This window comes from Columba livia, chromosome 16 (assembly GCF_036013475.1).
Source record: "Columba livia isolate bColLiv1 breed racing homer chromosome 16, bColLiv1.pat.W.v2, whole genome shotgun sequence".
Lineage (NCBI taxonomy): Eukaryota > Metazoa > Chordata > Aves > Columbiformes > Columbidae > Columba > Columba livia.
In genome coordinates, this window is record NC_088617.1 from 4,800,139 (window position 1) to 4,815,367 (window position 15,229).

At 53.6% G+C, this 15,229-nt stretch overlaps 1 protein-coding gene across 6 annotated transcripts; it reads right to left on the reverse strand.

The window, feature by feature from the left end:
* Positions 1-1,004: 1,004 nt before the first annotated feature.
* On the reverse strand, positions 1,005-14,123 carry PABPC1L (poly(A) binding protein cytoplasmic 1 like). Of its 6 annotated transcripts, none has more exons than XM_065031941.1 (16): positions 14,033-14,123; positions 12,575-12,786; positions 11,597-11,790; positions 10,948-11,063; positions 10,057-10,196; positions 9,175-9,269; positions 8,841-8,978; positions 8,186-8,281; positions 7,047-7,313; positions 6,182-6,272; positions 5,767-5,892; positions 4,351-4,490; positions 3,888-3,981; positions 2,883-3,013; positions 1,946-2,091; positions 1,005-1,376 (listed from the first exon to the last, which is right to left on the reverse strand). In XM_065031941.1, exons 2-15 carry the CDS (start codon positions 12,765-12,767, stop codon positions 1,951-1,953), a joined length of 1,962 nt encoding a protein of 653 aa, XP_064888013.1. In that variant the 5' UTR covers positions 12,768-12,786; positions 14,033-14,123; the 3' UTR covers positions 1,005-1,376; positions 1,946-1,950. The 6 variants fall into 6 exon arrangements, 4 of the variants coding, with proteins under 4 accessions (XP_064888013.1, XP_064888014.1, XP_064888015.1 ...); XM_065031942.1 differs by having other exon boundaries at positions 12,575-12,810; positions 14,033-14,116; XM_065031943.1 differs by lacking the exon at positions 14,033-14,123 and adding an exon at positions 13,698-14,026.
* Between the last annotated feature and the right edge of the window lie 1,106 nt (positions 14,124-15,229).

Here is a 15,229-nt window from a genome sequence, read left to right on the forward strand (position 1 = left end):
AGTAGTGCACAGTTCAGGCACCAACTATGAGGAAAATGAATATTTAAGGAGGTTTGAGGAAAAAATGTCAAAACAAGAAAAAAAAAAAGCAAGAAAAAGGAATGATGAAAAGCCCCAGGGAAGAGTCTCAGCTGAGCAGACACCACACAGGAGCAAACATGTGATTTGTTAAAATGCTGGAAGGAAAACAAGAGGTAGGAGGGATGACTCTGCAGTGAGCTGAAGCGAGAGTATGACCCAGCACAGCAGGAAGATGGAGAGAGCAGCAGCAGCACCCAGGCTGGACAGAAAGAAGGCGGGGGGTGCTGGCGGAGGTGTGCTCCTGCCAGCGGGAACGCTCAGCAAGGTCAGGTACCAAAGGAGCCCCTAGGGACAGAAATTCCTAAGTAGGAAGAACAGAGTGGTAAGTCTAGCATGACAACAAAAACATGGCCTGGGAGAGGCCCAGAGAGCAGAACAGAGTAATAATGCGTCCAAGCTATTCCATTCACAATGCAGTTCTGGATGTTTTCAGGCCCATCAGCAGCACCTTGAAATCACTGGTCAGGAACATACATTGGAGAAGCAGCTTTTGATTTATAGCTACTCCACAGTACCTCAAAAGCTGGGGTTGTGTGCACCACAGACACGCACACAGTGTGGTGACCAGCAGAAGACACTCAGTGTACCAGGTCTCTTGCAAAAGGAGAATCACAGGAAGATGATGCTTTTTAAAAGGAAGTTCAAAACATCTAGCTAGAAAGGATAAAATCCAGGTAGATGGTATGAGATTTCCTTAAAGCCATCCCCCTAGAAAGTCAGAAAGGATCAGGAGAGCCTGTTGGTTGGCAGTTTGTTCATTTAATCCTATGTGTCCCTTACCATCAGCTCTCAGGACGGCCGCTCCACCAGCAGCACAAGCTTCAAACACTGATGGCAGCAGCCTGACCTAAATCCATCCCTCCACCTGCATGAAACAGAGAAAACACATTTGCTGTCTTTCTACAAAGGGAATTAACCCATGCTGTGGGGGTGGAAGCTTCAGTACTTTATTAGTGTCAGCTACAGGAAAAAAATAAAACTACAGAACCCAATAAATTCAGTAAAAATGATGATTCATCAGCACTTGGCATTTCCTGGGCAACTGAACCAGGCTGGGTTCCACACTACATTTCACCAGAGGCTTTCAGTAGCAAGAAGAGAATTAACATGGGGACTTTTTTTTACAGGTGCAGGAGGAAGCAATTCTGCAAGGTTCACAATACACACAAAAACCACAATGGGGCACTGAAGACAAGCCAGGGTCGCTGTACGGGCACGGTTCCAAAAGCACGGTGAGGTTTCTGCTGCTGTTCTTCAAAGGCAACATTCTCGGGACTCGCACTCAGTCCTGAAGTCTACAAAAAACACAAAGAACCCACATATGCAAGTTTCAACTGCTAAAGGAACAGTTTCATCCCAACAAACCATTTCCCTGCAGTCACAAGCCAAGAAAATATCTTCAGAGGAATACACGTGAGTCTGAATTGCTTGTTAATGGGTCTGTCCCAGCCCAGAGGCAGAGCCAGCTCTCCTGGTCACCCCACACAGGACGTCCAACACCCTATAGGGTATTTACTGACAAGGTTCTGCAAAAAACACTGGAAAATCCCAAGAAAGATTGTACCAGTCTCCCCTAGACCTACAGAAAAAGAAGGTCCTTTCCCATTTTCCTTGCTGGTTGCACAGTCACTGCCCTTGTGAACACAGAAAAACCACACAGAACCACATCTCTGGAGTACGTGAGTCTAGAAAATGGAGGATGTGATGTAAGAAGTGGAATATTACAGTCAAAGATACTTAGATTGCTTATCAAGCCATACTTGGTCTGGACAATGAAACCCAATCCCCAGTTTGAGAGTCAGAAACCAGAGACCCTGAGCACACCAGACACACACCAACGCCTGCACCAGCTCCTCGCACCTACCCGGGTCACTGCAGGAACGCCACGGTGCTGTTCTTGTGTGATGTCTTGGTGACCTGGTGTGCTTGGAGAACAGCCACCGCCTCCTCCATCTTACAACAGAGAGCACAAGGGGGGGAGAAGGTGAGCTGCTCCCATGGAGGAGTGCACTGCACATGAAACACAATATCCCAAGTCCCACTCTGGCTTCTGCACATACTCACTTCCAAGAGGTAAAGGACTTAAGTAATAACATAAAATCCAAGTCTGCTGCTTCTGCCAGAGACTGATCAGCCCAAAGATCTCCCCTGGCTTATCCCAAGGCAAATGCTGGGACATCTCTCCTTTTATATAGGAGTCAGAATTTGACAGAGAGAAACCAGACTCCTCTGGAGGTAGAGCTGCCTGAGACCATCCAGAAAAGCCCAGGCTCTTCAAAAACATCAGTGAAATGGGGAAAGTGAATCCTGTCTCCAAGGACCAACAAGGAGATGCAGTGAATTCACTGCAACTGTTTTGATGGGAACCAAAACTTAATATTCACCAGGATTAAGGAAACTGAAGAAATGGCTGCAGAGAGGCTGCATGTACTGGCATCTATTATCAGGAAAAAGCATCTCCCTATGTGTTTCTGGGGAGCAACACCCATCCTGCTTCTCCCCTCTCACTTTCCAGCCACCTCCAAACCACCCTCAGAGCTTGGCCGGTGCTTTTGCGGAGCTGCTCTGAGCTTCTCCTTTTGCTGAACGTGGGCAGGTGTTCAGGCACTGGGTGCCACAACATCAACCCAACATCCTTTCTGCTCATTTTTCACTTGGGAAAAAAATAGCAGCAGTCACTTGTTCTTCCCATGGCTATCAACATTCTTAACCCATCCTCTGGGCCATGATCACCTCTCCTGGCAGCAGCAGGCTGTCAGCCCTTTGGGATATGATGTGATTGGACACCAAGTGCCTCCTACCTTGGAGCGCAGGGAGTCGGGGGACTCCAGGAGCAACAGCAGCTCTGAGTTGTCGATCTCCAGCAGCATCCCAGTGATCTTGCCGGCCAGTGAGGGATGGATCGCGTAGATCAGAGGGTAGAGGCGCTCACCTGCTCCAAACACCAGGGACATCACCACTGTGCAAGACCTCCAGCATTTTCAAACCCAATGCAAACCCTCCTGCCCTCCCAGCTCTGTCCTTTCAACTGAAGAGAGATACAAGGGAGGTGGTGGGGGGGAAAAAAACAAACAAACCCACCCAGATGCACAAAAAAACCTGCTCACAAGCAAACTTACTCCAGCGTGTCACAGCAAGTGTTTGCAGGCAAAATGCTACCAGTCCCAGTGCAGCAACCCCTTACAATGGGGAGAGCTAGCCCTGCCTATGGGGCACACTTACCAGGAAGGACAGCTATACAAGCAAACAGGTGTGGAGGAGGAAAGCCATCTTTGGCTGGGGACAATGCTAATTGTCCTCTTCCTGCCATCCCATCCTCCAGCACACAGATTGTTTCACTGCCAGATTCCCCACCACAGCTTTGCCAGGCTGCCTCTGCCCTGTGCACATCCCTCCCTGCTCCCTCCCCAGATGACTCTTCTCCAGCCTCTCTCGGGCAGGGCTGACCGCAGCCGCTGCAGCCACCCAGCCGCTCAGCGCTGCTGATGCAGAACAGCTCAGAGCTCCGGGGAATCGCAGAGGTTGTGGGGCAGCCCAGGTGTGATGGAGCTGTGCCCAGCCTGCAGAGCCTGGCCAGACACTGTCTGCCAGGCAGCTCATACAGACAGGGGGAGGTTTTGGTGCCTCCACACCCTTCCAACACAGCCTGTTTTGTTGTTTAAAGCAGCATAATATCAGAGCAATCCTTTAAATGCTTACAGCTTCTCCTAGCAGCTGAGTTTTCCCTGGTGCATGCAAGTCCACTTTCACATGCAAACGCAGCTCCACAGCTGGACCTACTACAGCAAAGCCACAGTGACACCCACCTATCATTTGCTTCTGCTCCTGAGGAGGGGCTGCTGCAAGCACGGATGCTGTCAGCGGCTCCTGCCCCTGCACATGCACAGCGGGTTCTCCCACCTGGACAGAGAAAACAAACAAACACACAACACGGAGAAGAGCAGCAATCAGAAGCGCTGGAAGCAATGCACGAGCTACCTGGCTTGCCCGAACTGTGCTGGTCCCCAGACCCAGTTGGGCATTTCACCCCTTCAAGCTGCTCCTGCAGACTCTGGCATTGCCTGCTTGTATCCAGATGCTGGTTGCCAGGAAAGCCAGAAGCAGGCTACTATAGCCCCAGTTACCCCAGCAGCCCCTGAGAAAGTTGCCCATACTATAAACAGAGCTGTGGGGATGGTCCTGCTCAGCAGCCACGTTATCCCAGAGCAGGACTGGGCTGACGCACGCTGCGGTGGCTGTGCCCGAGCCCAGAGGTCACAGAGCAGGTACCTGCGGGGCCACCACGGGTGGCATGTGCCCCATAGGCTGGACATTCCTGACGGACGAGGAGTACTTGTACTGCGGGGTGCCCCGTGGCAGGGTGGGTGAGGAGGGCACCCGGGCGCTGACCGTCTGCGTCCCGATGTTGGCTGCAACAGGAGTGGGAACATTTCTATGAAGAAGCTTGTTAAATGCATGTCTGCATGGGGAATATAAAACCACAAGGGCAGTCTGCTTAGCCAGAGAGCCCCAGAAGTCCCCAGGTCAAAGGCAGCTTCCCCAGGACTGGCAGGGCACTGCTATCCTGCCCACGGGACTGGGGTGGTCTGATTTTTCTGCAGAGGGCAGGAGTGCCAGCAAAGGCACCTACACCTCGTTGTGTCTCCTGCAGAAATGCCCATCTGCATCAGCAGCCAGAGGACAGACACAGCACCAAGGAGGCGGCTGCAAGAGCAAGTACCCTTAGCTCACCCTGTCTCTCTTCCTGCAAGAAGGTGAGGGCAGAGGAACAAGAGGACAAGGGCACATGTAGAGGAGGAAAAACCCAAAGACAGCCTTCCTGGTCCCCCTGCTCTTTTCAGTGATAAGACACCAAACACCACAGACCACCTTGGGCTAAATTGCATGAAGCCATGATGGTTGGAGGCCAATGCTACCCCACCAGACAGTCCCATGTTTGAGGGGACCTCAGACCTTCAGTCGCTCCATCTTCCACCCTGAGTTACTTCTGCCTCTCTTCAAAGCATTCTACTCCTCGTGACCAACACAGAAGGCAGAGGGGTGGTGGGACAGAGAGGGTTAAAACACTCAGGGTGAGGAGTGTTCTGGGCACGGTGCACAGGGCAGCAGCTTGGTCACCAGCCCTGCAGAGCACAGCCATGCCATGCTGGCAAGTGGAGGGGCCATCCTGGGACACAGGGACGGCCCCAGCACAGCCAGGCCCTGGGGGTGCCAGCAAGGTCTGGTTCTTGGGCCTCAGCTCCTAACACCTCCAACATGAGAGTGTTTTACTGGAGGCTTGGCCATGGCAGCAGTTCAGCCAGAGGTTGTAGGACCTTCTGTGAACCTCTGCTTCTGCCCAAGAAGTCCTGTCCCAACCCCCACCTCAGTCTGAGTGCTAAGCCTAGGGTGCCATGGCTGCATCATCATCACCTTTAATGAACATATTTGAGAAGCAGCAGCCAACCAGACCAACATGCATATCAGAGACCTGTCCCATTACCTGAAAGACCACAACCTTCCCCAAAAGCTACACGCTTATCTGCTACAGACATTGTTCCAGTCCCATCACATACAAGGGCACCATCCAGACTCTTCCACGAGCAATGTCACAAACTGATCCATCCTCAGAGGCAGACCCAAGCTTGCAGCAGGCACCCTCACCCACGCAGGGGGATGTCCAAGGCAGGTCCTCCCCCAACTCACCCACTCTCTGGGCCTGGGGTGGCACGCGGGGCACTTGCGTGGAGGCCTGTCTCATGGTGCTGATGTTGGTGAGCAGGCGCCGGGGTGGCACAGCAGCCCTCAGGATGGGAGTAGCTGCAGGATATGCTGTTGTAGAGATGGAGCAGGATTAATAGAGCTTATTGGTAGCGAAGACATGGAAGGAGAAATGGGAGAAGTGACTGTGACTGGGGAAAGCTCAGGAGCATCTCACCGGGTCAACCCCAACATCTCATCCTCTGGTGCCCATCACCGTGACCCCTGCACCAAACCCCCGCACGCTTCTCCAGACCACATCCACCTGTGGTTACACACTTTGTGCTGCTTTTATAGACCCGCAGTCCCCAATTGAGCCCAGCTCACACCGAGAGCCCCAGGGAGAGACAGGCTGACTCACGGGGAGGCCGGGAGGGCTGCGCACTCCAGCGAGTGGCAGGACGGACTGGGACAACTGGGCTGGGGCTGTAGAAGGTAGCTCTGGTTTGTGGCTGGGAAAGGAGAACATGTTACCCAAGGTGACTCGGGAGCTGAGCCAGATCTAACCTGGAGCATCTCGGTGGCTGCCGCATGCAGACAGACAAGCCAAAACCATGCTCTGCGGTGTGCCAGAGCACTTGAACAATTAACCTCCAGTCCTGCTGCCCACGTGTCCTCAAGCAGCTACACTTATCTCTTCCCCATGAGCTTTTGCACCTCTGTAACCCTTCTCCCTCCCCTCATTTCATCAGCAGACTCATTCTCTGGGCTCACACCCTCCCAAACTCCTCCTTGGTTCCCTCCTCTGAGGAGCAGTAGGTACCCTGCTTCCCTGAAAATAAGACAGGGTCTTATTTAATTTTTGCTCCAAAAGATGATTACTTTTTTTACATGTATAGCTGCATGGACACTATTTAAATTGACTTTTTTTATGAACTCTAACTAGGGCTTATTTTTGGAGTAGTGCTTATATTTTGAGCATCCTCAAAAATCCTGACAAAAAAATCATGCTAGGGCTTATTTTCAGGGTAGGTCTTATTTTGGGAGAAACAGAGTACTTACCAAATCCCCAGCCCGTCGCCTAGAACACCTGCACCCCACCAGGGTTTTGGCAAGTCCTGCCACTTACACATAAGCCCAGCGCTGCTAGCACCAATCCCACACCAGCCTGTGCCAGGTCTGCACAACCCCAGCTCTGCTCCTCAGACCAACTGCCACCCCCCTCCTCCAGCCCAGGGCAGATTTGTGTCCCTGTGCAAGGCTGCCATTCGGAAATGGGTTCTCACCTGGGGAATAGGGGGTAGAAAGTACCCCGGGGGGGGCTGAAAGGAGCCCAGGAGAGGGCCAGGCAGAGCCCTCAGGGTGGCTAATCTCTGCATGTACTGGTTGGTGAGGATTGCTTTCCGCTCCTCTTTCCTTTGAGCAAGTGCAACATAGAGAGGCTTAGTGCTGACGATCCTCCCGTTCATTTCAGTCACGGCCTTGGTAGCCTCTTCTGGGGAGGAAAAACATACAAACCCAAACCCTTTGCTGTGGCCACCCTCTGTCATCACCTAAAATTGGATTAAAACAAGACAACTAAGTCCACAGATCTTTGCAGCACCCAAAGCATCGCGCGGCAGGGGGTGCACAGGACCTGTCAGCCGTGGGCACCCCATTGCAGCCCTCACACCCGGGGGGACAGATGGGGCTGCACCCGTGGGGGTCCGCAGTGAGGTTTGTCTGGGGAAGGGGAGAATTTGCTTGGGCAAAACCCGTAGGTTTGGGAAATGAAGCCCAAGATCTGCAGCCCATGATCTCCCAGGTCTCTGTGTCCGCCCCCTGCCCAGGGCCCACAGACCAGCAAGACTCTGGTGCTTTACATCACAGGAGCCAGCAAGAGCTGAGGACCAGGGGACACCAAGTCCTTTCCAAGGACCAGGCAGCATCTGTCCCTGGCAGCTGGCAGGTTACAGGTATCTGACCGTAAAGCCAGACCGTCCCTCTGCACGTGTACACATGGCCCTCAAGAGAAGACTGGTGTCAGTCTTGGTGGCAAGACTGAGACTTCTATGGTTTTCCAAGAGGCAAAACACCAGCCTGTCAGCCAGGTGGTTTCTGGGTCATTTCCATTTGCATCAGTGTCACATAGGTCCCAAAGCACAGAGCAGCTGTACAATATTCAGAATTATGAGGCTTTAATGTCCCATATCCTGAATCTCACTGGGGCTGTGGTAAGTCAGTAAAGCTACCAAATATTTGCTGAATAATAAGCTCCTCAGGACAGCGTGGAGTTCAAGTGGTGTGTCCCTTACACTTGGCTGGACACACAAGCCATCAGCAGGGAACAATAACTCCACAGGATGATAATCCTGGTCCATTTCCAATGGCTGAGCCCACCAGCTCACTGACCCCAGGAGCCCCAGTGACAGCCCCAGTCCCTCACCTTGGCACTGGTGATGGTGCCATAGGGAGAGAACTCCTTCCTCAGCCTATCGTCATCTATCCCATCATCCAGGTTCTTCACGTACAGGTTGACCCCCTGCAAACAGGCAAAAAAAAAAAAAAAAAAAAAGCAGCCTGGGCTCCTGAATTTTACAGCAGCTTTTTCAGCCAGTTGTGTGTTTCCCCAGTAGCTCTGCAGAGGGTGGGATGTCCCACAGACATGTCCTCCACAGGGCTGCCGCACGACCGGTGACAGGAGCCAGGACCACACGTGTGCTCCACCCATAGGCAAGACACCCTGAGTAAAGAAGGTGCCCAAATCTTTGCTATGAAGTCGCTCCAAGATCTCAGGAAGCTGCCTTGTTTCCACACTAATATTTTAATTTCTGGAAAAGAGCAGACCCATTTGTTCAACTGCCAAGATCACCCTGAGCTTAGATCTCTCTCCTCTTTCCTAATAATGTTTTCCAGGACATTACCAGGCAGCAACTGGGCCCCTGCGTGTCTTTTTTAACTGTAACAGGGACCCAGCACACTGATGTGCTCCGGCGAGCCTTGTGCTGTTCCCAAGCCAAGGGTGTCCCTGGGTACCCAGGGCATGTCCCTGGTGCAGACCTGCAGGGATGCAGGGACAGAGCATCCTGCTCTCCACTTACCTGGTACCTGCTCACTCGCTCCTGCTTGATCTGCTCAAATTTCCTCTTCAGCTCGCTCTGGCGCTCCAGGCGCTTCTGGGCCCGGCCCACGTACACTATCCGCCCGTTGATCTCCTTCCCGTTCATGTCGGCCACCGCCTGCCAGCGGAGGGGAGGGCGCTGAGCACAGCAGGATGCTGACGGACACAGCCCCATTGTTCACCCACCACCCCAGAACAGCCCCACCAGTGCCAGCACAAAGCTGGTGAGGTTCCCCCACCAAGGAGAGGTGGGAACATGAGCAGGGGACAAGCCTGGGGCTGAGCTAGCAGCCGAGCAGCAAGGAGCCTCTTGCCTTCTGAGCTTCTTCGTGCTTCTCAAAGTTGACGAATCCAAAGCCCTTTGAGCGGCCAGTGCTGTCCATCATGACTTTGACACTTAGCGTTTTTCCTGAAAGAGGAACAACGTGTGAAGAAGGGTGCCCACAGCCCAGCGAGGAGAGTGAGCAGCCATGGCAGCACCAGAGAGCCAAGGGGGGACAGACAGCGGGATCCCCACCGCAGGGCAGGGACAGGAGGCTGCGTGCGTTGGTGAGGACAACCCCTACCACCCTGGATGCTGCTCTGATTGCTCTTGGCTTTTTGGTTTCTCCGGCCAGTGCAATGAGTAACTTTGGCCAGAAGTTCTCGTCTGCTTTATATATGAACACATGTATTGGGTTCATAGGAAGGGTATTCACAGATTACCTGAGCTAACACTGGCCAGGCACAGACAGTACAGTCCATAGGCTGGCACAGTACTAAACCCTGTCACAAGAGGCATCTTCCATTAAAACTGAAAAGGCTTTTTTGCTTTAAATTCAGACTCAGCATCTCTTATTCCCAGGGCTCTTATAACCAGACAACATGCTGATTTCAAGACAACTTCAAAAACTAACAAAACAAAACCCCACAAAACAAAAACCCCACTTTTGTTACCCAAGAAAGTGAAAAAGATAATATTTTTTTCCAGGAGAGCACCTAGTAAACTTATCCTCCATCATTGCAAGAAAGCACATGTAATGTCCTGATGATTTAAGCCACTGTAGTCATTTGCTGACACAGCATTTAAGCAAGTCCGATCCCATTGAGAGAACAGGTCAGTATTCCAGTCAAGCACTCTCCCCAGCTTTCTTTGCAGTTGCCCCAACACCAGTTTATCAAACACAAGGATATTTTGCTTCAACAACTGTACTCACCAAACTTGGAGAAGATTTCCCGCAGTCTGTCGTCGTCCATGTCATCCCCAAAGTTTTTGATGTAGACGTTGGTGAACTCCATCGCCTTCGCCCCAAACTCTGCCTCGCGCTCTTTGCGGGATTTGAAGTGACCAACAAACCTGCAGGAAGCAAGGAGAGGGACATGGAACCCTTCGCATCCTCCGCAGAGGGAAGATGGACACGGGCACATCTGTCTCGGTACAGGCCAAGAGAGACCCCAACATCTCAGGCTGTGCTTTCCTTGCCCACGAATCCACATGGTGTTTCGCATCCAGCACCTTCACGCTGGTGTTCCCCTGCCCAGACCTCACTTGGCACTACTGAAATGGGAACAGTGGTAAGACAGGGCACAGCCCCATAATGGGGTTATCACCCCAGGAGATCCCAAAAGACCCCAAAGGATGTCACCAAGTGCCAGTTCTCCTCCTCCAAGGTATCCCCAACCTCCCCGGGCAGCTGCTTTCCTCTGTGGAGACGGATGCGGAGAACAAGGTGATGCAATATAAGCAAGGAGCTGAAGAACAACAAAAACCTCTTCCTGCCCAGATTATCTGGTGCTGGCAGCAGAGACCGATGACCAGCCCTGCTCTGTGGGCACTCTTTACACTGCCTCAGCAATAAAACACAGCCCAGGGCTGGACTCCTTCCCCACCATAAGGAACAGTTCCAAACCACTATCACACTTCCACCAGCATTGACCACAAGTGACTCACTCCCCGGAGAGCACGGAGGGGACGAACGGGAAGGGAGGGAAGAGCTGCAGGAGGTGGGAGCCCAAGCAGGGCACATGGTTCCTCCGCAGCACACACCAAGGCAAGGGAGGACCAAGCACAGAGATGAGGAGATGCTCCCCTCCTCTCCTCCACTTACACCTTCCGGTCGTTGAGCAACATCCCATTCATGGTCTCAATGGCTCGAGTCGCTGCCTCGTGAGTCTCAAAGTGAACAAAGCCATAGCCACGAGATCCATTTTCATCACAAACCACCTACAAACGCAGAGCAAAGAGGATGGGGGGGAGAGTGGAAAAAAAGAGAGACAGACACTGGTTTTCTCTCTGCTTGCACATAAGTAAGTTGCATGAAAACTCACCCTTGTTTCTCAGTGTTATTTACCCTCCCTGACATCCCACTGCCACAACAGCTGAGCTGCATTGGGATGCTGCCCGGGGTCAGTTGTCCTGTTGGGGCTGAGGTGGTTGCCCTCCAGCACCCGGTGCTTTATATGATGCCCTGGAGCTCGTGGTGTACTGAGAGCCAAGTGCCATGAATGCCCTGAGCTCAGGCAGAACAACACACAATGTCTCCGTGCAGGGACTGGGAAGAAGGGGGACGGGGGAAAACCCCATTCCCAAGGGGAAACACAGCAGGGCCTTCTGTCTTTAAAGCAGGTGGGGATTTAGGGGAAACTTTGCAGGAAGCAGAACGAGTAAGTGAATTTCAGCTGGCTGGAGCACACTGCTGAGAACACTGGGCAGCTCTGCAGCAAGCCCTTTCCTCCAGGGCCCATGGGCACCTGTACCTTGCATGACAGGATGTTTCCGAAGGCGGAGAATGTGTCGTACAGGGCTTTGTTATCAATGGAGTCATCCAGGTTCTTGATAAAGACGTTTCCCACCCCAGACTTTCGGAGGCCAGGGTCCCGCTGGGACCACATGATGCGGATGGGACGGCCTTTGATCACCTCAAAGTTCATGGTGTCCAGGGCTCGCTCAGCTGGCAAAGAGGTAAGAACAGGGTGAGAGAGGAGGGTAACACAGATCCCCTTCACATCCTACGGCAGCTGGGACGGGCACAGGAATTAGGGGTACGATTGGACAGGGGGTCATTAATCTAATTGAGACTGGGAGCTCTGCCTCCCAGGGCAGCAGGGCCAGGCAGGGGCTGCTCTCCTTCCTTCCAGCCACATCACTCCTTCCTGCTTAAATTTTTTTCCTCTCCAAAGCATGTCTGACTCCCACGGGATCATTCATTTCACTGCAAGCTCCAGTTTGGCAGATACCCAACTCGTTTACTCAGTAAGGATTTTGGTATCCAGGACAACTAACCCAAAACCTTCCCATTACCATTGCCTCACTCCAGCACGAAACATCTGTTGGGTACCACACCATGCAGCACTGTATCATGGCAATGCTGCCAGGAGAGGGGTCTCGCTTCACATCGTGAGGCATTGGGCAGCTGGCTGCCCCAGGGAAGGGAAGAAGGAGTTTTGGTACCCTTCTCCATCAGCTCATGGATCTTGCAAGTCACCTTCCTAAGCCCAAACCCAGCTGCTACATCCTCTCCCAGTCTCTGAGATGGGAGTGGGATGGTTCACCATCTGGTTGGGATTAGTTACAACCAAAACCCAACAGCAGCAGAATATGGCCAAGTCACAACAGCTGAGGCATCCACTCAGACAACGGCTCTGCCCTTGTCCACCACCTGCCCTTCCTTCTCCTGCACACCCCAAGCCCCCATTATGAGGCAGCTCCTCGAGGCTGCGTTACAGGCACCTTACCATCCACAGGCTGCTGGAAGTTAATGTAGGCATAGCCCAGAGATCGGCGTGTGGCAACATCCCGGCAGACTCGGATGGACATGATGGGCCCAGCAGGTGAGAACTTCTCGTAAAGCATGGCTTCGGTCACGTCCGGGTGGAGGTCCCCCACATAGAGAGAGGCTAACGGATAGCCAGGGCCGCTGGCGTTCATGGTCGACCAGAAAGCTCAGCTGCAGAGGAAGACAGACCCAAGGCTGCAGAGAGAGGGTTTCAGATTGCACACAGCAGCCATGGACCCACGCTGGGGCTGGCCACACTGTAAGTGCAAGCCGTGCCCCTCCCACCAGCAATGCTGGGACTGAAAATGCCCCAAGGATGCTGCAGTTCCCATATTTTTTTCAAGGACACTTTAATACTGGTGCAAAAGCTGAGCTGGGGTGATCTGCCCATGTCAGAGCCCCCAAAACCTGGAGAGCGACCAGAGGGACAAGGCACACTGCACACACTGATTTGTTCCTTTCAACACTCAAGAACCAAGAGAAACAAAATGCACTTTCATTCCTCCAGAAGGTAAATAGCCCTTCTCCACCAGAGACTTCCATTTTAACTCCTCTGTAACAGCTCCCTCCGGCCGCCTGCTCAGCCAGAGCACACCCGAGGAGTCCAGGTTTGCTGTGATGCACAGCATTGCCCTGCCAGGAAAACTGCTTCTTGTAGCCAGGACTCCCAGCAACCGTCTCCATTTCTAACAGGCAAACACAAGTTTTTAGCCAGCCCTGCCCAGAGAAACAAGCCTCAGCTTGCTGACAAGGTCTCCAAAGCAGGAAAAGCAATGCTCCATCTCCCGCTGTTTTCAGTTGGGTATAAAGTTGTGTGCAAAGATATCAGCTTGAGATCCCCAAGGTACTGACTGGGACAAGAGAGATGCAGGTCCTGCTCTGAAAGCTTATAAAGCCCATCTTTGGGGCTCTTACAATATAGCTCAAAAGACCTGAGGCATTTGTTAAGATACCCTAAGGATGCCCATAGTAAATACACACACATAGAAGAGGTGCATCAAGCAATCCCTCAGCCAAAGACAAGTCACCACAAAGGACAGAACACAGAAGAGCTGTGCACCAGCTCTGCGAAACAGCCCTACCCCGAGATGGGCTTCCCAGCGACCTCACGGCACTACTGACAGCAAATAAAGACAGCAGAGAGACAGCAAACCCGACATTGCTCTGCGGCTGGTGGGGTGGAAAGGGAGGAAAGAAGACGGAGAGAAGCAGGCAGAGCTCCGGTCCGGGGAGGCGGGGAGCCAGCACAGACGCTGCACAGCCCCATCCCCGCCGGCTGCCAAGCATCCCAGGAGCTCCAGCGCCCGGCGAAAGGGCTGTGCCCCCCAAGCCACCGGCACGCCGGAGCAGCGACCTGCCGGCCCTGCCCGGGAGAACCCCCCGCCGGCCCCGAGCCGGATCCCGGCCCTGCACTCACACGGGGCGCTCGGGCGGACTCGGCTCGCAGCGCAGCACCGGCTGCCGCCCCCGCCCGCCTCTTTCCGCCGCGGCACCGGGGGCGGGACCGGCCCCTCCGCCCCCCGCCAGCTGCGGCCCGGCCCGGCCCCGCCCCGAGCGGCATCGCCCGCGGGCAGCGGAGCGGCAGCTCCCCGGTACCCCCCAGCCGCCCCCAGCCCCGCGGAGTTTACGGGTTTCGGCAGAAAGCCGGTAGTTGCATCTCCTGATTGTTGCAAACGGCGGGGTGGGGGGATGGCTGCTCACCCTCCTGGCTTTCCGAATAACCGGGGCTGCCGTTGCCCTTGAACTCTGATAGCACTTGTCAAGGCTGCATGTTCCACCCACACATTTTTAGGAAATCACCTGCAAATTCTGGTAGATAACTCCCTGAAGGTAAGAAATGCAGGCAGGAGCCGGTAAGGCACTCACGGCTCGGTACCAAGCCCTTGTCCTCTGACACACGCTCCTAAACTCCACAGCAGGATACCCAGACACCCCACAGAGACCCACGGGATACAGAACCTGGTCTCTGCTGTCACCTTTTGTCTGGATGACACCTGAATGTTGTAAGGTCACCTTCATCCCCAGAGATCACACCCCAGCTGTGCTGGACATCATGGTGCATGTATGAGAGACGATTTGTCGTTAACAACTTGCCATGCAGCTGGAACGCGGGATGGAGCAGCAGAGGACCCGGGGGCAGCGGGCAGGGCAGATCACCAGCAGCTCCCCCAGCACCACTGGGGTCGTGGGGCTGCGCTGGGCCCGTCACCAGCACCTCCGTGCTCCGGCCAGACTCGCTCCTCACAGCCACACTGCCCTGCTCTGATGTGGGGAAGCTACTGCAGCAGGATGAGTGTCTTGTGTTGACTTCAACTGAACAGGGCTGCTGGATTCCATGAAAAATGTGATTCCTGCTGCCATGGAGCCCTTGAACACTGCTCAGGAGATACACCAGCCTGCTCCAGGCAGCACCCACCACACAGCACCCGCACATTAAAACAAAACTAATCCAAGCGTGGTTGCTCAGCTCCACCCCAAACCCTTCTCTCAGAAGGCTCAGCTGCAGCACAGACCAGGAGAAAATTCACCATCCCAAAAGCCTTCAGGTGCTTTCCCACGCTGAACCACCTCACCCTGGGGTCAGATGAGCATCGGAAGCTGCAGCATTGGTTAG